This window comes from Apaloderma vittatum, unplaced genomic scaffold (assembly GCF_000703405.1).
Source record: "Apaloderma vittatum isolate BGI_N311 unplaced genomic scaffold, ASM70340v1 scaffold7067, whole genome shotgun sequence".
Classification (NCBI taxonomy): Eukaryota; Metazoa; Chordata; class Aves; order Trogoniformes; family Trogonidae; genus Apaloderma; species Apaloderma vittatum.
Window position 1 is genome coordinate 70,178 of NW_009724461.1, and position 27,514 is coordinate 97,691.

At 39.1% G+C, this 27,514-nt stretch overlaps 1 protein-coding gene across 1 annotated transcript in view; it reads right to left on the reverse strand.

Moving 5' to 3' along the window:
• TERT (telomerase reverse transcriptase) overlaps positions 1-27,304 on the reverse strand; it is a 30,399-nt gene extending 3,095 nt beyond the window's left edge. Inside the window, exons 1-15 of the mRNA XM_009872499.1 lie at positions 27,152-27,304; positions 25,102-27,064; positions 22,927-23,122; positions 18,736-18,925; positions 15,968-16,150; positions 14,532-14,693; positions 14,062-14,157; positions 11,136-11,221; positions 8,175-8,288; positions 7,539-7,610; positions 5,527-5,712; positions 3,954-4,080; positions 3,640-3,701; positions 1,861-1,985; positions 1,389-1,526 (exon numbers count right to left, since the gene is read on the reverse strand). Of these exons, the coding sequence (XP_009870801.1) occupies positions 1,389-1,526; positions 1,861-1,985; positions 3,640-3,701; positions 3,954-4,080; positions 5,527-5,712; positions 7,539-7,610; positions 8,175-8,288; positions 11,136-11,221; positions 14,062-14,157; positions 14,532-14,693; positions 15,968-16,150; positions 18,736-18,925; positions 22,927-23,122; positions 25,102-27,064; positions 27,152-27,304 (3,853 nt within the window). The remainder of the gene's footprint in view (positions 1-1,388; positions 1,527-1,860; positions 1,986-3,639; positions 3,702-3,953; positions 4,081-5,526; positions 5,713-7,538; positions 7,611-8,174; positions 8,289-11,135; positions 11,222-14,061; positions 14,158-14,531; positions 14,694-15,967; positions 16,151-18,735; positions 18,926-22,926; positions 23,123-25,101; positions 27,065-27,151) is intronic.
• Between the last annotated feature and the right edge of the window lie 210 nt (positions 27,305-27,514).

Genomic DNA, 27,514 nt, shown 5'->3' on the forward strand with positions numbered 1-27,514 from the left:
TAAACGTATGGTCAGATTCAACAGCAAAGCACGCACAGAGAAGGATGGGGGAGCTCTGGCTCAGATTGTGGTCTGCCAGTCAAAGATCCCAAGAGGAAAAGCTTCAGCACTAGAGATGAGAACTCAGATGTGCTCTGTACAAAAGTGACACAGCTGCTAGAGAAGCTCTTATCCTGCTCGGTGCAACTACTGCATTCTCTGTTCAGTTCTTCAGTTTCTGCCCTCTCCAAGTGCAGCAAGCAGTCATCTCTTCCCTTCCCAGAGGCAGGCCTGCTTCTCCTGCCTTCTTCTACAAGGGCAGTGATCAGACACGCTGCCTCTGGTTTTGGTGTCAGGGAGTAACTCAGAGTAGGGTGCTGCTGGGGTTCTGTTCCATAGAAAAACTCCTGGTGCAATCCCAACCATCAGTCTGTTTTCTGTAAATATTTAAGTATCATCCTTGATACATTCACACTGCATCACCAGAAATCAGACTGTTTGCACTGAGGCATTGCTGCAAACCTTTGATATGGGAAGGAAGCACTTATTTCCAAAAGCAGACCTGCTCTCTTTTCGAGGCACTGGGCCTCAGCACAGGTATCAAGGGAAGCTTGCAAGACCTTTTGAATCAAATGGGGGTTATTCTGAAACCAGACCAAAGAATTTATCAGTATTTCATAATAAAACCATCCAAGTAATGAACCATTCAGAGTGTGAATTACAGAGTCAGTGTTGAGAGACTGGCCTTCTCTGCAGCTAAATTCACTAACAGTACTGACCATTTCAGAGAAACCTACTGCTGGTTACCTCTAATATCTTAGAAGTGAAAATTCTATTATTTCTGTGGCTGTCCTGAAGACAAACCACACAACTGGTCAAAGAGAACTCCCCAAAGGTCAGGTACACAAGTGGCTTCCTTCACCAAGCAGAAGAGACAGATTTGCCAATGCCGCTCAACACCATTACAGTACAGCATAGACAGCACAGCAAGTACCTGTGCTTCAAAGTGACCTCAGTGACACCTTTTCTGTAAGAGTTTACATTGCAGAAGGAACTTTAGTGGCCACTTATCTACACTTTTAAAAATAGAAAACTGAGCATTCCTATTTCATTTAGTTAAACTTGCTGAGAATTCTTCTATGATTAGCCCAATCTTATTAAGCTTTTTGAACTGTACAAACTTATTGAGTGCCAAGACCCTGAAGAACAAAGCTCTAGAACATGCAGTGGTGAAAAACACATCATTTTAAACTTGCCTACATATACTTAGTAAATTAGATTAAAATCAGAAAGCTTGTCAATGTACGTTTAGAACAACACTTTATAGGAATACTCAAAAACATCCATTAGATTCCAAGTTTTGTTGCAGTTAACCATATTTCAAACTCCCAAAATAACTGAATACTTACAGATTTTTAGGGGCTTAAGCAGGCATTTGTAAACAACTTTGTGGTTTGCCAGTCTGACAATGAAAGCATGGTAGCAGAGCCATTCTGCTGCCTCAGAAGGGAACACACCAGATGCACCTTTGCTACCCAAGACAATCCCTAGAGAGAGAACAGGAAAATCATATCAGTGAAAATGATGAGCATTAAGAAGCATGTCTAATCTCTTCTCTCCTTCCATAAAATCATTCCAAGATTTTTTACTAAAAACCTAGGTAGTTAATGAAGTCTCTTATGTCAGCAGAGGACTAAAACTAAAATATGAAACATTTTAGTATTTGAAGGAAATTGAGGTTACAAAAAACCACACTCCATATTTTTCATTCTTGATCTTAATCTCAAAATTATGTGACATGACTGCACACTCAAGACATTTTGTCTAAAAAAAAACCCCCAAACTCAAATATGCCACCTCATAACCATTAACATACTATACCTGGATTTTTTGCTTTCAGGATAGAATAGCAGCATGAGGCATTCTCAGAGATGATCCTTAGGAAGAAATAAGGATTGTTTCTAACTCGCTGGTTGAATGGAAGTTGGAGAACACAGGCGTGGAACCTGTACACAAAACCAGCCTATTAAATTACAAAGTAATCTGCGCTTGCAAGCATAACTATGATGACATATCTTAGGAACTACACAACATTTAAAAATACCCAACAGTCTGTAGCTATATAAACACAGTTAACATAGGACACCTCTCCTGTACATATACACATCCCTGGAGTGCCGGACACATAGGACATTTGTTTGTAAATTCTGTCCCAAAAGAACTTGAAGCCAGTCTCGGCAACAGAATTCTCTTGAGGACAACGACTGTCTTACATGCAGGGCATCACCAATTCCAAATCACAGACAGAGAGAGTATAAGAGAAAGAAAAAAACAAAACAAAACCCACAATAAATTCAGTTCAGGAATTCAGGAAAACAAACCTCCAAACTGGATCTCTCCTCTTTTGTCTATTTGGAAGCCAATTTTATGAAAATTACTTGTATCGTGTGCTCCCTCAGACCTCTGTTTAGACATATTTTAAAACCGCTGGATTTTTTTTTTTTCTTCTTCAGACTCTGGCATTATTATCCTGCTTATGCTGAATACAGTCAACAGTTACAAGTTTTAATTACTCATTGATGAATATACTAGTTGATTAAACTAACCCAACATAAGCACAATCTTTTCAAGAAGTTCCGAAATTTTAAAATATTTAAAAGATAAATGTAATTACCACACTGCATCACAGAGCTCTGGCTCAATTAGCCTGACTGTTAGCTGTTAGTGCAGTGGGCTTTAAAAGTACTCTTAACAAAGACTTTTTTTAGAGTGTTACCATAAAAGTAAACAGAAGTAACTAAGTAATCATGTCACACACATCAGATTAAAACTCTAAGTCACTCACAACACAAAGTTTAAGCAGCTGACACATCAGTGTCCAAGTACACTCCTTGGACACAAGAATGATCTGGAGTGAATGTGGACCAAGACAAATTTAGGAAGTGACATTTTAGTTCTGTTCTTAACAAGTATAAGCCTCACAAAAGAGCAACACCTGTAAAGAGGGGCAATACCTCTCACACCTTTTTTCAGAGATAAAACAATAAAAACAATTATTTGCTGCTGCCAATCATTCTGTTCCCAACACGCAGCGATTAGTATTTTCTCCCAGCTTGCTTATTAGTTTTGACTTCTGTCCCTCTTCCTTGTTTAAAACATTCACTTTCTCGATTGATTAAGAACAGGTCACAAAACTCAAGATACTACCAGCTAAGGACCAATTAAGGCATTATCAGCAGCTAAGAAATTGCAACTAAATTGGTAGAATGAAATCTCATTTTAGGTAATGCTACACAGGTCGAAGTTCTCTATGATTTTAGTAGACAAAAAGTTCTAAATATAAACTAGTTAATGAGTGATAAGGTTTCTCAATAGCCTCCTGAAACAAAACAAACTGCTTTTCTTGACACCAGCTGTCAATACCAAGAGACACTGAACATCCATTTAGTGAAGGCACACACATACATAAATATAATCCTGTATCTTGAATGTAGTAATATTATGCAAGAACAGTACTGAAATAAGACTAACATGACTTACTACTGACATTTACCACTGCACATTTATACAGCAGTCTTTCTCCTAATATGTAGCTCCTCCATGTGTCAAGATAGAGTAATGAAATATTCAGAGTTATTGCAGAAAACAGTGACCACCTACCTGCAAGCCTGAAGTAAAAATATCTTGTAGATGTTAAGCAAAACTGTTTTAAGGCTGTTGATCTAGAACAGAAATAGCACCATATGAATATTTTAGTGTCATGGCAGGATTTGTTCAAGTGCAACAGTCTAAGATGATTTGGAGAACCAGAGAAAAAGCATTTTATGCTAAACTCATTTTAGTTAACGTCAACATTTCCAAGTTACGTGGATCGCCTCTCAAATACCAGCTTTTTATGTTAGAACTCAAAGCAGTTTAAATGCTCTTAGTCACTAATCACAATATTTTGCAAACATCCATTTCCATATTCCTACCTGCAAATCAAGCAATAAACCATGGCATTTCAGTTTGAGGACCGCAATCAATTTGTATTTTATGTTTTTCCCAGGTGTTCTACTTGAATTGAAGGAAAGACTTGATCTGATAGATGTACAGGTATAACTACAAAAAAAGAAAAAGAACTAGTTAAACAGGCTCCATGGGATGATAGACTAAATTAAATTCTGTAAAGTAAGCCTCATTTAACTTCTCATGTTATAGAAATTGCCAGTCAATGAGCCAGTAGCTAAAATATGACTATAACTAAATTCAATTTAGAAAGCAACTAGACATTGTGGCATTAAGGTTACTAGCTAAGGAACAACTTCAGTACCCTAGGGCTGAATAATTTACACTGTTAAAAACCCCAAATCAATAACCTTAAACACAAACTAGATGTATTTCTGAAACACGTGGTCTAGCCAGACCATTACTAACGACTCCATGACAGCCAGGTTTTACTCCACAATCCATGCGCACCGCGACTTAGGCTGGATGCCACCTCAGTTCATCCTGATGTTCCAATTACTTCAGTTAAGCTTACCAAAAGCAAGGCAGCCTTGTAGCATCAGGATTCTGATTGGTGTCTCCCAAACTAGTAGCACCAATGCTCTCACCAGCGTAAACTGTTTCTTTCAAAGACATCTACTGAATAAATACCTTTGGCTGTTGATGTTAGTCCTCTGTTGTTAACAGAAAATTGTGTCATAGAGATTCCTTTTCTAAACTGGCCAAGCTCTTCTTTTTAGGAAAACTAGTGAAAAGTTTCAGTACCCTGGTGATGGAAAACCTCTTCCTAACTTCTCACTCAAATGTACGTGTGGGCTGTTTATACTAAATATGGTCAGTAACACAGCAATAATATCCTTCAGTTTAAACAGTTCTTTCTTGCTGATCTTTAGCAAATGTCTAATGCCATCTCTAGTTGTCCACATAAAGGATCTACAGAGTTTTTCAGTAGGATACATTGTCCCATCCCGAGTTCTATGCCACTTCAGACTGTTTTGTGTAGGCTGCTAGTTTAAAGAGAGGTTACTTCTGTTACTTCTCCCCTATGCTATCACCTGAAGTGTACCAGAGGGAACATGTGTGATGTTGAAAGGATTACTAGTCCCTCTAGCTGACACAAAATTAATTCCAATCTGCAGTCCACGTAATACTTACTGCTTCTTTTTGGAAGGTACAAAAAAAAAATTACTTAACCACGTTTATTGTTCTGAAATTCTTATCAGCTACAATATAGCACATAATGGTGAAAGAATCTGAACTGAGGTGACTGAATAAACTTTCTCAGAACCAGGCAGCCATCACACAGTGTATGACTTTTGGTCAGTAGTGACCTGTGCCACATTTGATGGTGTTAATTGTATGTGCATTCCATCAGGAGGGAATGAAGAAAACAGCAGGCTGCAGAGCAGAATAAAACATTTAGACAACTGTGGAATAAACAGAATTGTAAAATCTATTTTGCAGTTAATTCAAGTACACCATTCACAAGGCACCCTTGTGCTTCTCACACTATGTACAACATGCTGTAAAGTTGACACTGGAGTATAGAATTCTATTTACCTGGCATAATTGCAGTAAATATCAAGTGTCTGTATATTTAATAATAAACCACACCATGGGATCAAATGACAGCCTGGCTTCTGTTTAAGGTTGGAACATCCTGGGATATCATCAACAGGAAAATTCACAATTGTTTTACCGGGGTTTATTAAAAATCCATACTCAGGAATACCTGTTGCTAGAGTCCTAAAACAGACACAAATAGTTAGCCTGACTCCCCTCACAAAAGCAAATACCAAAACCTCACCATGCTGCAAGACACACATGATCTTGCATAAAAGGACAGAAATGAAAGGGAACCACAGCCAACTCCTTAGGTTAAGCAACACAGCTAGAAATAAATAAAACTGGATATATAGGAGGTAAATTAACAGAAAATAAATAAGCTTAAGGATAGGAGGACAATGGAAAAAAATTTTCACTGATTAATGCAAATTAAGAACTTAAGCCATGAAACATTTGAGATGAGCTGCATAAACCACACTCACAGAAACCACTGAGATCAAAATCACTGCAAAAACACAAATGAAGGGTTACTGTTTTTGAAAGTAACAAGGACAAGGAGAATCCATGTAACAGGAACCTCATTTATCTGATGAAAAGCTTTGAACTTTCTCCATAAAGTTTTCTCTAAGGACGTGTTCATTGCCAGAATGCCTGCTGATTACCTACCATACATTGGATCAGCAGTGTCACCTCAGGGACACGCAGCAGTTTGTCTTACTTGGCAAGGTATTCACATGCAGGCTTCATTCTTTTAAAAAGTGGGAGGAAGAACTATGCTCTTCTTGCTGGGAAGTTAATAGCCATAATGCTGTCTCCCCAAAATTAATTTACTGAGTTCCATAGTTTTAATACTATACTACAAAGAAACTGTTACTACTCCATTTGCGGCAGAGAGTTCATAGGACCTGTAAACAGGTCTGGAAAACTTCCACAGAAGAAGCTGCTTGTCTACAGAAAATCAACACAGCTGGTGCAGAAGTTGATACAGAGCTAAGGTGCAGATAACTTCAAAGGGCAAGCTGGACAATATCTGCAATGTTACTGCAAGAGAAATTATGCTGAAAAGTTGTTATAGAGATTGATAGCTTGAGATATCCCCAGCCTCTTTGTTTGACTTATTTCCAGAACCATAAAACTGCAAATCCCTATAAATTACTGGAAATGAGGATAAATGAAGTCTTCAAAGTACACTATCCACCACTTCTAACTGCATTTAACTGACTTCTCCATCATCTTTCTGGCTCAGAACAGAGCTGTATTCTTCTGACTACTGAAAAGCCTGATGCAACTGACTGCATTGCAGATACTAAGCTTTAAGAGCTCTCCTTCGGCCTTAGAACTGGCTTCAGCATCAGCAGACTTCTTCTTGAATACCGATTTTACATTCATATCTACAGTAACCAGGAACATCTTTCGGAGCCCACTTTTTAAAAAAAGCTAGTTCTGAAACACTCTAAAGGAGTGCTATGTGAAAACTTCTGTGTGAGCTGCATGCTGCCATGCTATCAGAATCTTCAAAATAACCACCCCAGAATATTAATGACCAGAAAATTCTTAGCCATATTGGATCAGAGAAAAGTTGCATTCTTACCAAGGAATAGAAGGTAGCAGCACACTTGCCCAACAAAAACATTTTAAGGTTGTAACTAAGACATATTAAAAATTTGAGGGAAAAGGGTCTTAAAAGACAACTGACAGCTCCTTTGGTTAATCTGCACTACTAACTGCTGCTAGAAGCTCCATCAAGGTCAGTAGCTGGGTCTCAATCCAAACTTCAGCAGGGATCCCCCACCATCCAAGCTGCAATAGATTGTTAAGCTATGAAGACTGTAGCTATTAGGATTCTTCCCAGGCGCACGCTATCAGCAAGGACTCCAAAATAGCCCTTGATTATTATCCATAAAGCAAATAACACCTTTATGTACAAGCATGTATAAAAATGAAAAAGAATGGCTTAAAAGGTGTTAATGCTTACTACTTTGAAGACTATATCTTTAACAGCGTACCTTAGAAAAGTTCTTGCCTGCATTAAATGTGGCGTAACCAGCAAAAAGTCATCTACGAGACGTATTAGGACTCTGTAACCAAGAAGAAACTGATGTTAGATTTTTTTTATATGTAACCCTTTCAAATTCTTGGCATATTCTTCAGAGCAACAGCGTGCCCATTTTGATTCACAAGGAGGTAGAGGCCGATATGATCTCCAAATTGAGTCTCATGAAATTCTCAGTTTTGCTTCTTTCCTAAACATAAATGAAAAAAAAATATAAGTAAGAAAGCAAAGGGGCTGGCTACATGAAACATGACAGGAATTTACTCTACAGTAGCTTCTTGGATGCAGAGTTTTACACTTTTCCAAGGGAGAGCTTGCTGACTCTTAATCCACAGGAAAAGGAAAGGCGATGTAATACCATGTACACAACCAGATACCAAATTCTTGATGTGCTCTAACTCTGTATCTTTGTTTGTGAAGCTATAAATTGAACATAAACCAGACTACTACCTACAACGGTAGAGGCTGGAACCATAATCCTGAGGCTGGAAATCCTTGAAATTCAAAATTAAAGTTTGGAGAAAAAGTCCAACACATATACAATATATTATGCATTTCTATAACAGAGGACAGAACAAAGCACCCCTACCCATCCTGCTGCACTCCACAAAGCAATTTGTTTTCCATGTCTCCATAGCATAAGCTGCAAAGCAATGTCGACAAAATGGAGCCCTGGGGAATTCCACAGCACTGTACATAGTACCTAGTAAGAAATAAAAAATAATTTTAAAAAAAAAAAAAATCAAAACATGCACCAAGACTGCAATAGCCATTAAACATTTACTTATTTTTCCAAGTATAACATACGTGTTTCAGTGAGAAATACATTACATGCTTGCTAGTTAGCCTTACTTAAATGCTTATTCTTTCCTCTAAGAATCCACATGCCTCCAGAATTGTTAAGTTAAACTGTAAAAAAAAGAACACCTGAACAAATGTTCCTTTCTTACCAACAAACTCCAGTAGACAACTGTCATTAAATGAAATTTTATAACTGATCTCAAACCATGTATCATTCAGCTGCAGAGTTACTCTTCATCTAAGCTTTGTAATTCTTTATGTTTCATCTTATCTAGCTTCAAAACAAGTATTCTCGTACCAGAAACAAAGTGCACTAGACAAATCTTTTGAACTATAATTTATTTTTAATTACTAATCCATGAAGCTTCTAGCAGGTGCCTGCTAAAAATCCACAGGCTGAAGCTCATACTGTATGCCTACACCAGGAATTAAATTCAGGTGGATTTTGAGATGGAACACTTAACACTCAGACACAGCAGACATCCACAACACATACAAACACAAATGTTCACCACCACCAAAGCCTGCTAAGTTTTCTGAACAAAAGCTCTTTCAGCAGCATGAGTCAGAGTAAAAATGCTTAACTGAAATAATTTTAATCAAAAACTTAAATCAAGGTGTTCATTCTTTTTTTATACTTGCACAGCATGACCTAGCTGAGGAAAATCTTTTCCTAGGTTTTGTTTTTGTTTTGGTTTTTTTTTTTTAGTTTTTTTTCCCCACAGATAAATAATTTAGTTTTAGGGAAAGTTTTGATGGCTTAGCCCAATAGAGCATGTGATCTGATTTTTTTTTATACATCCCAGCTATACTGTAATCACATTTTTTTCCTCATTTAACTGCTCAGGCATAAAATTATTTCATGAAATGCTAACCCTTATTACTTGCAATTACACTCAACCGCCCCTCCCTGATGCCACCTGAAAAATTCACTGAAGATGTCAGTTGCCATTGTGCAAAAGAGTAAACCTATTTGTTTCTCATGGCTTCAAGGAATTCATATAGACATAGCCAGGGGGAGGTTCATTAATATTTCCCCTACCTTGATAACTGCATAAAGCCAGTAAGACCACACATAGCAATAGTTATGGATCAGACCTAGATAAACCACTGAAGAGAGTTCCCCGTTACCTTGTGGATTTTTCTGTGCTGGCAGCAACAGAATGAGTATGCCTCACAAAAACCAGGGGAATCATTTTCACAAGACACCTCTGACATAGTGAGATAAAACATCCATTTTACCACTGCTACTTCACTGGCTTTGTGAAAATCACAGAATCACAGAATTGTTGAGGCTGGAAAAGACCTCTGAGATCAAGTCCAGCCTATGACTCAACACTATCACATGGGCTAGACCATGGCACTAAGTGCCACATCCAGCCTCTCCTTAAACCCCTCCAGGGACGGTGACTCCACCTCCTCCCTGGGCAGGGCATCTCAATGCCTGAGCACCAAGCAAATGAAGAGAATAAAATTATGTAACTGGACTGCAGAGCCACAGACTACATCCTAGCAGTGATCTTACCTGTGTTTTGTGTCATCTACAAGTTTTTGTAGCAGTAATTCTACATTTCCCCAGACTTTTGATAAACGTATCAAAAGGTATTAGAAGTCTTCTCCTAGGTCCACAGCCCAATAGTCAGCATTTTTCTCAAAACACGAAGTGCATGCTGACTGTGCTGGCTTTTTGAGAACCATCAGTTAAAGAGTGTATTCATTTACTGAACAAATGAGAATGAGCTACTTTTAAAGGGCAAATTCATTCCAGGACAAACTACTTGTTCAGCCACTTTGTGACTGAATTTTATGTAAGTGTGAAGCTGGCTTTTTCAGGGTGTTCTTCAATTAAACATACTGATGTTGGTTATTCCGTATGATCGGCAGACGGACTAGCGCTATCATCATTCTGCCAACGGGAGTATAAGCATCAATATCAGGGAAGAAAAAACAACACCAAAACTAGGAATGCTCTTTTATTTGCCTCCTTGTAAGCTTTTCTCCCCTTCCTTCAATCTTGTCAGATTAGATATTCTACAATGAACATATTTTTTTCAAGAGCAAGAAGCTATTCATTTCAATATACCTTCCTCTCTATTTACAAATAAAGATCGTGCAAGTACTTGCTTTCTAGACATGGTACACATTTGCCACCTAGAGGCAAAACATAAATACCAGATCAGTATCTCTAGCAACACAAGAAGAAATCTGCATTACTATCCTCTATAACATCCAATACTCGATTCTGGACTTGCCCATAAATTTTAGTTCCTATTTTTATTGCCTTTTATTGTAACCTACCAAATATAAAAGCCATAAAAGCCATAAAAGGTATAATTTTGCACTACAGGGAAATGACTAACAAAGCTTTTATGTGATTAACTGAATATTAACTTGCTTTTATTCACCACTACAGATCACAACATTTAAAAATATTTTTCTTTTAACTACATCTGCAGTTTTAACTGAAGGTTACATATTTATAGAATAATGCACTCTGTGTATAGTTCACATCACCCCAGTGGGAAAGACAAATTTTATTCAATAAAAAATTGATTCCAAACTCTTCATGGTTTTGTGGAGCTTAAATTGATACACATATTTCAAATTAACATGAAATAAAAATCTTTAAAAGACAGCTATCAAAACCCTGAGCCAATTTAATGTATCCTGCTCAACAGGAAAAAAAAAATCAACCACAAAATCCCACCACAACAAAGACACTATAGAAAGAACAACTAACATTTTTTACCTGTTCCCAATCTCCAGGATGTTGTTATGTATCACTTGAAGAAAAAAACTAAACAGGGTTGAACTTGTCTCATTAAAAGTTAAGCTCTAGAAATGGGACAAAACAATACAAGATTTGCACTTCAGAAACATAATGAAACTAGAAATACAGTATACACATAAAAGATCCACAGAAAACTTTTCTTAAAGTTAAGGCTGCAGTAGTTCAAAACCCTAAGGTAAGGAAGAGACACCCAAAGCCACAATCTGAATATACACACTAAAAAGCTGTCAACATCTAACAACTGAGTGATGCAGTTTTTTTTGTTTTGCTTTAGGAGAAAAGCAATTTTGATCGGTGTTATATGGGAAAACAGTAAAATACACCATCTAATTACATTGGATTATTACCATGTACAAGACCTTGCTCTTTTTGGCCACTTTCTGCTGAGTTCTGAATGTGACAATTTCTGTAATTATCACATTCTTTATAATTCCCCAAGTACAGAAACACTTATTTGCCAGTTCTGCTGGTTTTTTGTGTTAAAACTGTGTAATAAAAAAATCAATTTAAAGCAGTTTAAAACCCTTTAACAATGACTTCACGAGAACTAAAGCAAAATTACTTCCTATCTGCATACATTACAAACACACCCACTGTTTCATAGGATCATGCAAGACCATGGTTATTGGGGGGGGGGGGGGGGGGGGAAGCTAATGCGAAGCCCTGGCGGTATAGACACCAGGACTGCCATGCTGCCATACTTTCCTCAGAACACTTTTTTAAGTAATGACACACACAGAGGCACAAACTGTTTTCAAGAGTAAAATATTTTGAAATTGAATGCTGCTGTTCATATAATATCTAGCATAGTTATCTAAACAAAACCTACATCAGAGAGCCAGCCACTTGCCATTTTCACCCATGCACTCACTAGGCTCTCAGCATTTTGTAGGATCCTGGGATTATGCACCGCCCACACTCTATATTCTACTCCTATATCCATAGACATACAAGATCATTTTACTTGTATGTCAGAAGCATAAATTACTCTATGCCAAAATTTTCTACTTGCAAGTTTAGAAAAAAAAAATTTAAGGGGAAATACCAGTCTAGTCATCCCATGCTTGAGAATCTTATAGATCGCTGTCATGGAGCATCATGATCATCAAATCACTCAGGTTGGAAAAGATCCTTGAGATTGAGTCCAACCATTAACCCTACTCTACAAAGTTCACCCCTAAACCATATCCCCCAACACCACATCTAAACGACCCTTAAACACATCCAGGGAAGGTGACTCACCCACCTCCCTGTGCAGCCTATTCCAACGTCTGACTACTCTCTCCGTGAAAAAGTTTTCCCAATGTCCAGTCTAAACCTATCCTGTTGCAGTTTGAAGCCATTCCTTCTTGTTCTATGGCTAATTACCTGTGAGAAGAGACCAGCACCAACCTCTCTATGTCCTTTTGGGTAGTTGTAGAGAGTGATGAGGTTTCCCCTTAGCCTCCTCTTCTTCAAACTAAACAGCCCCAGCTCCTTCAATTGCTCTTCATAAGATTTATTCTCCAGGCCTTTCACCAGCTTCGTTGCCCTCCTCTGTGCTCACTCCAGCATCTCAATATCTCTCTTGTATTGAGGTGCCCAAAACTGGACACAATACTCAAAGTGTGGTCTTGCCAGTTCTGAGTACAATCTGATTCTGGGACAATCACCTCCCTACTGCTGCTGGTGACACTATATCTAATACAAGCCAGGATGCCTTTGGCCTTCTTGGCCACCTGGGCACACTGCTGGCTCATATTCAGGCGCTTGTCGATTAGAACCCCCAGGTTCATCTCTGCCAGGCAGCTCTCCAGCCACACTTCCCCAAGCCTGTAGCGTTGCCTGGGGTTGTTGTGGCCCACATGCAGGACTTAGCACTTGGCCTTGTTGAAGCTCATACCATTAACACTGGCCCATCGATCCAATCTGTCCAAGTCTTTCTGTCCCTTTTCTCTCCCTACTCTCATGCAGATCAGCACTCCCACCCAACTTGGAGTCATCTGTGAGCTTACTGATGATACACTCTATGCTCTCATCAAGATCATCAATAAGGATGTGAAACAGAAATGGTCACAACATTGAGCCCTGATGCCAAGCAATAAAATGCATTAAGAAACTGATTGAGCATATCACCTACTGCTATGGCTTTCTTTGTCATGAATCTTGCACAGAAGGAAGTCTTGAGAACAAACATTTGGAATTAGGACAATTCTGTGCTGCACAAGGATTAAAACAACAGAAGGATGCTTGTTCTTGTAAGAAAGCATCAGTTAGAGCAAATTTAAAATACATCTTTTTAACTGCAGTTTAATTCACTAAAAGTGGAGAAATCTCTTTAAACAAAAACTAAAAGTGCTGATCTTTCATGTTGCATTTTAACTCCTCTAAAGAAAACTTCATTCTTATTAACCTTGGCAAGTAATCATTAAAAATAATATTAAAAAAAAATTTGTCTATTCTGTGCAGTTTGCTATTCAATATGCCACATGGATTGCCTTATCTACTTAACTTAGAATACATTCTGTTCATTCTGTACATTTTAGAGATAGCAAGCATTGAAGCCCTTCTTTAACCAGACAGTAAATTTTGCAATTGAAAATTGTTGTGGCAAACAGTGGAATTATGAAAAGAAAGAGAAAACACAGGTTAAAATGAAAGCTTGAGACAAAAAGGAGAAAATCTGGGAAAAGTCTAGAAGGACATTTTGTCAGATTTCTTTCCTGGTGCACTCCTTCATCAAACACTGAGAGCCAGTTATAAACGTAACAGAAGAGATGACAAAAGTCCTTCTAGAGAAGGTGGTGGGTAATCAGAAGAGAGGTGGTGTCACCACATAATACGTGCACTCAAATTTTTCTGTGTTTTTTTTTCTTCAGTTGAAAAGAAGCCTCCTAATATTTACCTGTTCAACAATTATTGCATTTCGCAATGAGTCACTCTGCTGCAAGTTGGACACAAACTGCCTCATGTCTTGCATAAAATCCTTGAAAGTAGAAACCTGTAAATATTGAGTGTAAAGAAATAAATTACCAGACCAAAAGTAGATTCAGTACCAGACTCTATTATTCAGTGAGGGTCAAAAGGACAGCCTTATTGCATTATTTTAATCCAATAATTCTGCTCAATTTAAAGATCTCCCTCACATATCTCTTATTTCCACACCTTTATCTTTATTCTTACTAATGCTGAATAATAAGTTTACGAAGGACAATGTGAAAAGAAGCTTTGCTACCTTTATAAAATAATTAACACAAAAAAGTGTTTATGAAGTAATTGCCCAATTCAAATTGTGACCAAAAAAAGCTACAAACAAATATTTTTGTCCAAGGAATATTTATCTACAATAGCAGAGAAGAAATCAACAACTCCTACATGTCTCCTATAGAGCTTCCTGGCTTTTCCAGTTGGTGTAATCATAATCACGGCATAGCGCCGTATGCAGTAGACAGTTTTTTTATCAGGGTTTAAGATCCGTGAAATTACTTCCACAAGTTTCTTGTGAGGAATGGTATCAAAAGCCCTGGACACATCAGCCTGAAATAGAAGAAATATCTTCCATCACACATTCATCAGTATCACTGGAAACATATGGTAGTATGGAGGGGGAAAAAAAAAGAAAAAAAAGTATTGTTGTAGCATGAAACAAAGTCAAAGGAGAAATCACACAGGAGTGAAATTATTGCATCATTTAGTCCAAACCCTCATTGCTTGCCTGCAAAACCTTTCCTCACTCATCAATGAGTTTTCCCTTACAAGGGACAAGCAAGTCATCAGTTTTAGTACAAATCTTGTTATTAACCAGAAATACTGTACGAAACACTGAACCTTCAATCATTTAACTGAAGCTTACTGCTGATACTTTTACATGTTTACATATTTTTAGAAACCTTCCTCTCCATATGATCATGGAGGTGACATCTCAGGCTTTTGGGAAGTAGCAGACCCAGATGTTTTACCTTTCCTAAAATCTCATGTTATAATCTTATCTTTGCTTTTACTTGTCATAGTCAAAATTCAAAACCTTTTGAAGAAGCAACAATCTTGGAATTATGCCAATGGCAACTCTGTGGCTTGAAAGATAAGACAATCACTGAAAGTAATTTCAGGACAGGATGACAACTGACATATGAGAGCACAGGAGAGAAAACCCACTTGATTATATCTATATCTGTGTAATTTACATGTATCTATAAATCACCTCAATTCAGAGATGGGAGCTAAACTTAGACACAAAAGGTTTTCTGCTGGACACAACTGAAAACCAGAAGTGTTAAGAAGAAACTCCTTTAAGTAGTGGGGTATGACAAGTACTCATTTTTTTTTCTAGTGGGAGAAGGAATTTTTGGAGAGACACTTAGAGTTCACTTATTTTCAACAGAAACTAACGATACCGAGATAGGAGAAGTCTATTTTTAAAAACTATACTGAATTTATTCAGATATGCATAGCAAGTTTTCCCTGGTTTTCTTTTGGGAAGATGGCCCTAAAAGCATACCTGAGTTTATACCTTGGCCTAAATTTTAGACCCAAGTAAATGTAACTACAAAAATCCAGTGCATGTGCAAAAGCAAGAACTGCTACATGACAGAAAGATGGACAGAAAAATATCTAAGTAAAGGGATAATCCCTCTCAAACAGACAACCTCCACCACTCTGCCTCAAAAAAAACCAACTAGAGTCTGTTAGGTGGGTGCAAAAGTTTATTTTAAAAGAGAAGTAATTATGCACTCAGATCACAGCTACTGAAGCTATAAAGGTATCAGCACAAGCTGACTTTGAAAAGCTTGTATGTAACTAAAGAGACATACCTTTACATAGTAGAAATGAGGCATTTCACCATCCAATTCGGAAACCTTCATAACAAACTTCTTCCATGTCCTGTAGATATCATCTCTCCCAAATGCTGAAGACCCGATAAAACTGGTGTTTATAGTCCGTTCATAATTTAACACACTAAAGAGATTTTTTAGTCGAGTGTTGTAGTGATGTATCTAAAGAGATCAAAGAGAATCACCTTAAAGCACGTTGAAGTATACTAAATTCTGTGCAAGACAAAGATTTCACATTTAGATGAAATATGAGATTAAATTTATATATTTAATAGAATATTTTACTCAACTGCAGTTTTCAGAAAGCCTGAATATAGTTGCAGTAACTACTTGGAAGTGATAAAACAGTTTCAGAGTAGTTTTTCCTTTTTTTGCTTGTTTTGTACATTTAAATCCTATGCAAAACGTTTTTTTTCTGTGCTTGACTTTTGGAAATCAAGGTGTAATAGTTAGGGACACAAACAGATGGACTCCAGCAAATAAAACCAAGTTTGAAGGTGGCTTCTTAAATTCCATTCTCTCTGCTGGAGATGATCATTGCAACAAGAACTGCAAAAAGGCTCAAGACTTTAGGCTAACTCCAGCTGCATCAGCAGTTCAGACTCTGAACTTTATACAAGTACATTGGCAAAGATTTAACTCTCAGTTATGGCAATAGTAGAATACATGAGATGGCAGCAAAGTCGTGCAGGTTGATTAGTTCTGTAAACACCTTAAGGAAAAAGAGAAATATTGACAGACTGGGCAACTCTCAGTTACGGCAATAGTAGAATACATGAGAGTGGCAGTAAAGTCGTGCAGGTTGATTAGTTCTGTAAACACCTTAAGGAAAAAGAGAAATATTGACAGACTGGGCAACAAAACAATGTTGAAAGGGCAAGCAATACTACTGAAGAAGACAAACAGACTGCATACAAAGGGTACTTATGAATCAGTTTAGAACTTCAGAGATATTCTCCAAAATGTACACACAGAACATAAGAGTTCTTGCTTTCAGTGGTAGTACCATGATCACAATATGGATATGCTGAAACTACTAACTATGGAACCATTCCAATTTATCTGAAAACATTTATTTTTGCACTGAAAAGATCAATTATGAGTTCCAGTGAAACGCTGGCAAAACTAAAGCACACTAAAAATGTTTAGTGTACTACTGACACTGTCTCCAAAAAAATTTGATCCAATTTCATTGTTTTACATAAGGTAATTATGTCCATACATTGGCTGATCTTGCAAAACGTTTTTGACCATTTTGTAGAACAAAGACTTCTGAAAATTAAGACACCTTTCTGAGTTATTGCAGTGGTATATTTTCTGTTATACGCCAAGTTCCCAAGAAAAAGTCAAAAGTTTTAAAAAAGGTAGCTCAAAGGTAAATAGAAGCAGCAAGAGCTAAATAATCATCAGCAAAGTCCTTTCTTTCCATCTTTATGAGTCTATCCAAGGGTGGTTGTTTTTTCACAAAAAGTACACTTGCACATTTTCACAAAACTGATGGCCACATAGGTGTTAGCAGACAAGCCAATAAAAGATAATTAAAACTGGTTTTAAACACAGTTTGAACAAGGCCTGAGAGATCTGGAGTAGCAGTAGTCACAGTTCTCTTGAGCCTTTCGATTCACCAGAAGAAATCGATTCCACAGAATCATAGAATAGTTTGTGTTAGAATGGTTTGGGTTGGAATGAGTACATTCATTTGGTTGCATGAGTAGCCATGCAAGAAAAAAAACAAAGAAAAACAAAACAAAAGAACAACAAAAAATACATCAGAAGACTACTACATTAAGCTGGAAGTCCTACACTGATGAATATTTTCACTAGATACTTTTGTCTCAGTCTACTACGTGATTTATGAAAATCATTAACTATGCTTTGTGATTAGCTTAAACAGATGAAGTCTGTCTAAAAGCTGAAGACCTTGATGTCCTCAGTTATTTATCAGACCTCTCAAACAGAAGTCTATTGCTCCCACTTTTCAGTAGATTACAGATATTCCCTCTCAGCTCCAGGGCAGTCAGGTCAGCTCAAATCACTTGAGCAACTGCCACAGTTGACTTCAAACCTTCCTCATCTTCAGTGTATTTATGTCATCCTTTATGCCAGATCTGGTACAGGAGCAATAGCATCTTTAAAGTCCTGCAGCTGTTTCCAAATTAACTGCCTGCATACTCTCAAACCTGACAGTCTGGTTGTCACAGAAATAATACTAAGAAATAACACTCCAGAACAGCTTTTAGTCAATACCCTGTAAATCCAGCCTGGGATCACATACTGAACAGTAAGTACTAAGAAACCACTGACGTCTTACCCATTTGCAGAACATTTAATCTTCTGCACTAAATGGGACTCAGCCTTGCAGTCAGGCAAGACGGTGAAATTGGGTTCCCGCTATGTCTTGTGGTTAACTGGCCTGTCAAACAGATTATTTTGTGAACCACGTCTTCTGTTCCTGTTTCCACATCACAGAAGACGTGGCTACCTGACAGGCCAAGTCATTCTGTTACACTCATTTCCTTGAGACAGGCTTGCAAACAGAAGTGATTCTGGAACTGGAGGCTAAAGGTAATTAAACACAGGGAAGGGATAAGCTGAGTTGCAACAGGTAGACTCATTCTGTCATTTTGATTTGAATGTTTCAGTTCACCATGTTAAAACTAGTTTTATATAACAAAAAAACCCCAAAACCTTACACACTTTATTAGCTGCCTACATCAAGCCCACATGAAGCAATAAAGATAAAAAACCTTCTTTTCTCTGCTTTCCCTGCTGAATCGTTGTGCTTCAATAACGCCGCTCACTTTTACTATGGGTCTTAACCCATTTTCTTTGGGAATAAACCGAAGCTTTGATACCACAGGAATGTAGTTTTTTTGATGGACAGCTTCAATCTCCTCTGACGACAAAGCGCGGAGACGTACTTGGGCAAAATGGTTTCTAAAATACAAATACACATTTTGTGTAAGCAACAGGAAAAACAGCAAGTTAAAACATTTAATCTCTTTATGATAACCAAAGCCAAATACTTTTCTAAGAAGATAATTGCCAATACTAACCTCTGCAGAAAGTTACAGGGAATCTGAATTTCAGAACAATTTCACAGTATCTTAATGACAATGTAATATAATAATAAAAGACTACACTTTTCTGCTTCATGCAAATTAAGAAAATTTTGACATTTTAAATAACAATAAAATAGCACAGATTAGCTGAGTACATCTGAACATTATGAAGTATTTTTTATGCAAGACAACGGGAAGTTGGATACGTCTCTGGTTTCAGAAGCTTGAAAGACATGAACAAAGTTTAATAGAACCTTCTGAAAACTATCTTAAGATCCAGGGAAGGACTTACACACTGTAATGCGCTGTTCTACTCTCAACATTAGAGGGCCTACTAATTACAAGTTGCAGCGAACTGAGAGACTAGAATACACATACAAAAGAAGAATATTTATGCATCCAGTAACATGACTCACAAGAAGCAATCTGACAAGCAGGAGTCAGCTAAAGCAAACAGCAGAAAATAAAGAATGGAAGGCTCCCAGGTCACAGGTTCTCAGTTCCTTTAAGTTCACCTTCCCAGGAAAGGTGCTTCCTCCTCAGACACCCCCTGAGGATTTACAGTTCAGTGTAGCTTCATGCAAATCAGTATTTTCCCATGCAATGAAGTAGGAAAAGGAGGGTGAGCAAATGCCCTTGCTTTTACTCAAGATGTATTGTTAAATCGCCCTACCTGCATCAATCCTGGATCAATCTCCTGCACTGTGTGCATTGTTCGGGAGGACAAAATGTGCCATTCCAAAAAGCCCTAGAGCCTAGTCATTAGGATACTCTCGCGGGAAGTGAAGCTACACAATTCAAATCCCCACAAAAGGGCCACAAATTGAAACTTGCCTGCAGATTTCTCACCCAAACCAACAGCTTGGTTTAGCAAAGGGAGGCCACAGAATCACAAAAGCAGCAGATAGATGGTGGAAACCTGATAAGCATGCTCTAGGAGACACCAGAGAAGCCAAGCACGCAGGTAAGAGAGGCACAGAAATACTTTTCCCCTGTTACACCCACGCAACTCACATACAAGGTAACGATCCAGCAGCTTGGGACTGCCGGCATCTGAGTGACACAGAGCTGGACACCCAGAAGGTACAGGGGCATCTAGGGTCTGCAAGCTGAGCTACCACTGAGCATTTTCAGGATCTATATATCCAAACCTTAGAATTAAATTCCTGGTACAGATGCTGCCAAAAGAAGAAAGAACAGGAGATCGCTCTTCCACAGCTAGAGATCACTATTATTTATGATGACTTAAGTTTTCTTGAAGTTTCCATAAAACTTCATTATGTAGTTTTAATTATAGAACTAGGCAGATCACAAAGTCAAATCACCAGTTCATAGGGGGAAAAAAAAAATAAATCCTTAACCACCACAGAAAAAAGTACTACTTCCTCTGAAAGTGAAGACAAAGGCCAAATACTGCCAGATCTTCACTGTCACTACCTCTGGCCAGCTGCAGAACTGGATGTCATTTTGCCTGCAGCAACATTCATCGCATTTACAGTGGCGCTAATGATTTTGAATAGGCACTTATCTAGCAACCACTCAACCACGCTGCTCTCGCACACTCACAATGCTGGTAAACGCTTCAACTCAGAGGGAGTCGCGTGGACAGTCCTGCTGTCTTGTAACATCTCACCACAGTCTAATGGAGGAGATTCAGAACTTCTGCAGCATTTCCAATCCTCAGCAGCCACTGCATTTGGCAAAGTCCTTCAGAAAACAGGTGCTGTCACCAGAATGCTGGGTACATTATTTGTTATTTTTAAGATGTAACCTGGCATTCTGTGGGCCACATAACTCGAAGCAACTCTATCACAGAATTACACACCGATTTTTTCGTAGAAGTCCTTTTTTTAACTTGGGGTATGACGCTTGGTGTAACTTCAAAAATTAATAGGAAGTTGTCCATGTGCAATGACCAGCGCGCTCTCACCTCCATTCATAAAGCAAGACAGACAGAGTGAGGTTTCCTCTCAGAACCGTGGTCTGTACCCTTGAGTGGGATTCTGCACAGAAGATCTACTCACACAGCCACCCTTCAGGATGGGAATTGATCTCCTGATGACAACGCAGCGCAAAGCCAAGTTCATGAGTAAAGTCCAGGTCCACTCAGTTCAGCCTGTACCATCCATTCTTTTCCTCACAAAGGAGGATGCAAAGACCTGGAAAGGCATCATTGGCTACGGTCAGTTGTGAAGACCTCCCTGTGAGCCAGCAATTGTCACAAACAGCTTCAGCTGAGGAGAGGAACCAGGACAACCACAGAAGAGCCAATGCAGCAACAACTGAGACCACCACACACTCCTCCAGGGAAGATGGAAGCAGCTCAACAGCCTTTGGTTCCCCAACAGTGCCTGAAAACACTGGCTGGTTAAGAGAGGATGATGCCTGGAGAGCCACCTCAGAATGGACAAGGAAGCCCTGAACAGCTGCTTCAAAGCCCTCCAAAGCCCAATCTCTTTGCTCTCATGGAGGTAGCTTGCCACCTGTACGAATGCAGTAAGCCAGAGCAGTAGAAGACCTCACATTATGTTGCACCCTCAGAAAAGCAGTGCTGAAAGCCCTGGCCTTGGGCACGAAGCTTAAGGGCCGCTGCTGGGGTCCTGTAGCCAACAGCAAACACTCTGTCCCAACCAGGCGCCCTTGGCACACGTGCAGTGGCGCTTCCTTGGGCTGTTTCCCCAGCTTCCAGCCACCTGCAGCTCAGGGACACTTCCTGAGCCAAAGGTGACAAGGGGGCTTCCTGCACAGAGGGGAAATACATGGGGAGGAAATCAGAAGAAACAAGATCAGCCCAAATTAGGGTCCTTTTGAGTTCAGAGCACCTTGTCCTTACACATGTTTTTCTAGGGATCTGGGAAGAAGGGGCAAAAGGGCTATACCAAAACTAAGTTGTTTTCATTTAATCACATACCCTACTAAAAAAAGGCCTTATATCTAATATGTGAAAGTTGGTACTTAATGATACTTCATGCCAAGAAGTAGACTCTGAAGTACATTAAAATACATAAAACACTAATTGCAACTAAGGCTGTTAGTTTGAAGACAAGGCAAATAAAAATACATGGGACTGAAAATTACATTCTACTACTACTATTTAAATTGCATATCCTTTGATACAACTGCAAACAAGATCAAGGCCCCACTAAGTGCAAACACATATGCAGAACAGCTGTGCTGAAGATACCACCATTGAAATGAGCAAGCAGCAGGGCAGAAGGGGGAAAAATAAAAAAACCCCACACACATACAACATTGTAGACTAACAGACAACTGTGGAAGCAAAGGGTTCCCCACATAAAACAGCAATTAAAACACGAGACATTAAAAGTACGCTCATTTTGTGCAGTTTCAAAGCACTCTCGGACACCAACAATTTATAATGAAAACCCAAAAAGATGTGAACTATGGAGATATGTGCACAACAGTGCTCATTAAAATTGCCTTCAGATCTCTCCTACTTTCTCAATTAATTGCTTAAAATTTGATCTTAAATAATGCCCTAACTCACAATACATGCATGCATTTTTAAGACCAAAAAAGCAGCATGGAATCCCATAGCTGCACTAAAGAAGCTGCAGTTTTTCAATCCCTCAACCTTGATTTATCAAACCCAAATCCTCTTCAGAATGGATTTTATTATTGCAAGGTTTCTCCTATTGAATAATTCTAAATTTGAAACACTTTCCTCCCACAAAGCATTTCTGAATTTACGAGCTGTTCATACTGCTATCACAGGTTGAATTCTCCCCTGGGAGATTAAGCACATAAAAAGAGGATAAATGGACGATAAATGAAAGCAGAATTAGAACTTTGCACTACAAAGCATAAAAGACTTGCACATATTCCGTTAACGTTTGATTAGTTTTCCAGTGTTACCTAATTCCAATGTTCTGCAACTTGCCCCAGAGAAGCTTTCGGTAGTAGAAAAGCATGTTTTTCTGGAACATCGTCTCGGTGACATAGAAAAATGATCTGAGCAATTCAACAACATAGGTATCCATCAGCCAGAACAGGAATTTAGCCAAAAGTTCTTCACGGAAACAATGTTCATTGGCAGGAACAAGGTGATCACCTTCAATAAACAATTCAAAGGTAGTTACAGTAAGCATCAACTATTTGTATTAGTAAAGAAACAGAACATACAACAAAAAACTTGAATAACCTGACCCAAGCTTAAAGTACAAACATAGAAACTAATTAGCAGTGACAAACTGACACACAGTACATGAATACATGCCACTAGTAGCCCAGAGACTTACTTTATTCCCTCAGCATTGATTGTGCAAGATCTTTAATGCACAATGGCAAGATTATTGTGAAGGGAAAGGTAAATGGAAATAAGCCTACAACACAAAACTTACAAAGCAGAAGAATGAAAATACTTAGGTATATTGTAAAAATAACAGAATTAAACTTGGAGATGAAAACAGTTACATGAAAACTACACGAAAATTAATTTCAGGGTTAGGCTTTATTTCAGACATCCTATATAAAACTTACTGCTGCAGTCAAAAAAGAAGAAAAAAAAAAATCACGCTAAGTCCATCAGCACTTATAATACTTAGATGACACAAAAATTATGAACCCAGAACATTCCTAGCTATGGTCAAATTTAAGGCTACATAGATTTGTAGTGATGTCTAAGTATGGGTGAGTAGAGAATAAAATCCTGTGCTACAATTCTGAATTTTTGCCAACTTCCAATAATACTTCAAGCACAAGTTTAAGCTTCAAGCACAAGGGAGTAGTTTCATGAAAATAAAAATCAGGCCTGCATGTTGCTTTTCCTGGAATAAGACCAGAGAGGAAGAAGGTATTACATTTCTTTAAGAGAAGATGTTTTAAATTACTATAAACCAAACATTTATTTTACAATAAAAACATCTAAAAGTATTTAACTCCACAGACTTTTGAAAAGCATGTTTTTGAGCCATAGTTTCTGAATAAAGAATCCACATATTTTCTAGTGCTAACAGTTCCTTAGGGAATTGTAACCTCCTCTATTTTTGACAGCAGTTCTCAAACGTCGGACTTTTTCTTTTCCTTCTACGTTACAAAGAACCCGCAGGATTTCAGAACCTTACCATACCTTTTAAAAAGGAACGCCCATTTTCAGCCCACATTATTGTAGGATCCAAGTACATTACCAGGTAAGAATAAATAGTACAAACTTATCAGTTAAGGAAGCACGATCCCCATTGTATAGATGGGGAACAGAAGCATAGAAAAACAAATAGATGCATTAGAACCACAGCTACAGCCTGGATTTCAGCCCTAGGATAAGCATCTGCAGAAAGACTTCTTCAGGGAAGGAGGATTTTACCTGTCACCATCTGAAAAGAGGACTGAACAGAAGGGATCCAAACAGCATTCGGAACAATCAGCTGATGCCCTCGTAGCAGCTTTGAGCCTGGAACCACTCGGTCTGGTGACATCTGCATCACCAACCACCCAGCCCAAAGGGGTGCTCAGCGAGGGTCTCCTGTTCTAGAGGAGGGCTCTAGAAAGGTGCCAGACGGTGGGCAAGCCCTGTACTGCACAGGGTCCTGTGCTCACTCACAGGGGTGATGTCAGTGGGAGGGAGGAAAGAAAACATGCTGTGGGATGAAAGTTCACTTCCATAGCAGAGGAACACAAACCACCCCAAGCGTCTTGATTTGCCTTTAGTTCTTTCTGAAGGCAGATGGTAACCAAGAGGCAGGCGGCATTTGTTCCTTACTTCAACAAATTTGGAGTTACTGCAATTTGGAGGGTAGTTACGAGTTTTGTTTCAAAGCCCAGGTTCCAAATTCATGTTTGTGAAAATGTCACCATATTATTACAGAAAGTGTGAATGAAAGTGACGAAAATTGAAATTCTGGAAGGCAGCCAGGCTTAATTGTGCCTTCATGATCAATTACAAACACCAGTAGGTTTGCTCTCTTGACCATGGTTCTTACCAGCAAATCCAAGAAATCTGAACCCAAACTAAATACCCTTCTCTTCCCACCTTAAACGTGAACACCAGTGATTTGAAACCCCCGCCCCTTAGCTCTTTAATATAAGAAGTACCTTTGCCCAGACGAAGCCACAAGCAGTCATTCACTCTCATCTTCCACATCAACACCTGCAACGAAAACTGAGCAAACTTCCCCATGGAAATGAACGTTTTCACGTTCTTCAAGAACCGGCACTTGTTATGGTTTGAACCCCAAAGCTCGGTGGGGATGACCCGCTCCAGGCAATCCCTCACAAACATGTACACCTGCCAGTGGTTGCTGCGCTGCTTGAGGAGCTTCCCGAGGGCTGAACTGTCCGCCTCTCCCAGGTTTTGCTCCTTGCTCTGTGATGCCCCACTCGCAGATTTTGCAAGAGGAGCGCAGAAGTCCTCTGGCACGTGACCAGATTCACATCTGCTGCTTGTGACACACTCGTCAGGCTCTTTCCCAAACTGCTCTGCTTGCTCGTGAACCTCTGCTTCCCCACGAAAAGCTGCCTGACAAGGCAGCCCAGTTTTTCTCACACCAGTTTCAGGTATCCAGATAGGGCAATTTTTTTTTAAAAGAACTAAGTAAGGACACTTGGCATGGTTCTTTAACAGTTTCTGAAATACTGGTCTCATTTGCCAGTAGCGTTTGGGCAACCTCTTCTTCCTCCATTTTTGATGAGGCAGACTTTGGTTGCGCTTTTGCTCCAAAAGATTTCGGCTTAAGAATATAGTTTCTATAAGCCGTCTTCCACCTGCCTGACAGCCCTGCAAGCGATTCAGTAAAAACCATTTAGGAAAACATTCTCTGAGACTCCTGCGAGAATACAGAAGAAGTTTCCTGTTAACGTATATTGCAGAACGTAAGAGCTTATTTGGTGACTCCTTTGCCAAATTAGATATGGGATATTCCTGCCTCCTGCATTTTGAAGAAATACCTTCCACGGGCTTGGTTTGTACAGAATTCAACTGAGATTTATACATATGCAGCTCTACTCGTTTCCTACTGGATTCTGCTTGCATTTCAGTGCCAGGCTTTGAAGGTTTGTTAGTCTGAACTCCTCGCAGAAAAGAGCTTTCACCTGCCACAAACTTCTTCCTGCTACAAGATGTGCGAGTTAAAGAAGGACCAGACATATCACTGTTACTTCTCTGAGAAATGTGCTTGTCTTTAATGAGATTTACAGAACGTGATTCTACACACTCAGTTCCATCTCTCTTGGAACTACTTTGGTTTACATCGGGAGTGATATTACAAGATTTTTCCTCGCTCACCTTCTCCTCTACTTTTGCTCTCTTAGCTGGAATTTCAGGTTGTTCACTACCAAGCTTCCTTTTTAAAGATGGTGCCGTAGTTGACAAATACAAACCAGAGCTACTCTGTTTTTCCAGACGTTGAGTCACCCTTCTGATCCGTTCACCTGCTTTAGAAATGGGTTTTGCAGAATACCGGGACCTGGATGCTAAGTTTCTCATCTTGCTATTTTTTCTGTTTCTCATGCTGGAGACATTGGCTTCAAGTCTTTGTCTGTGTTTCCACCCACGTGACTTTGAGAGATACCGTTTATGAAACATAAGCCTTTTTTGCATATAGTCAAGCAAGCTACTACGTTGACGCTTTGAAAAAGTTTGTTTAACAAACGCTGGGGATGAGTCTACATTATGGGAAATAAGTTCATAAACCGGTTGTCCGCAAACTTGGTAACAACAACTAGGGGGAACAAGCATAAAGACTGCACAGTGTTCCAGCAAATACATCATCACATCGTCCCCTATCCTGCTCAGTAGTTTTTCCCAGAGGCCGCTGATACGCATATTTTCTGTCACACTGTTGGGTAGGTAGCTGTATACATGAGAAGATGGTATGATTTGGAAATCAGAACAGTTTTCGTCCAGCAAGGAGTATCCATATGCAAGAACATTCTTCTTTCTTTTATCACACAGTCTCTGAACAATTCTCATAACGACTTCGCTCTGACTAGATAACTGAAGAAAGAAAAAGAGAAGATTAGTCTTTATCACCGACTCTTCCACAAACCACCACATACACTTTAAATATATGGATACGCAAGGCCTAGACACGAGCTTGAGATCAAACTCTTCCAAACCCACACTAACGATTCACAAGTGCCATACCCAAGAAAGATTTTTCAAATGTACCACAAGACGTTTGCGTGCAGCAGCCCAGGCCTGCGACTTTAAGGAAGTCTCCTGAAGGTATGCCCTTTTGATCCTGGTTTTCACGCCCAGGAAACACTCCACAAACACTCTACCGACTCCCTTCCGCATCCCTCAGCTACCTGGACTTCAGGCCTTCAGGTCACTCTGCCCGTAGATACACGCTCACACAGGCTCCGGGGAACCAACACTCGTTTTCTTGAGGCCTCCATTTCCTTTCACGTACAGGAAAGTTCAGCTACACGACTCGGTTCACAATCCCAAAGCGCGCTCAAGAGGCTCCCAGGGCTCGTTTCCCGCCGCGGCGCCGTTTCACTGACG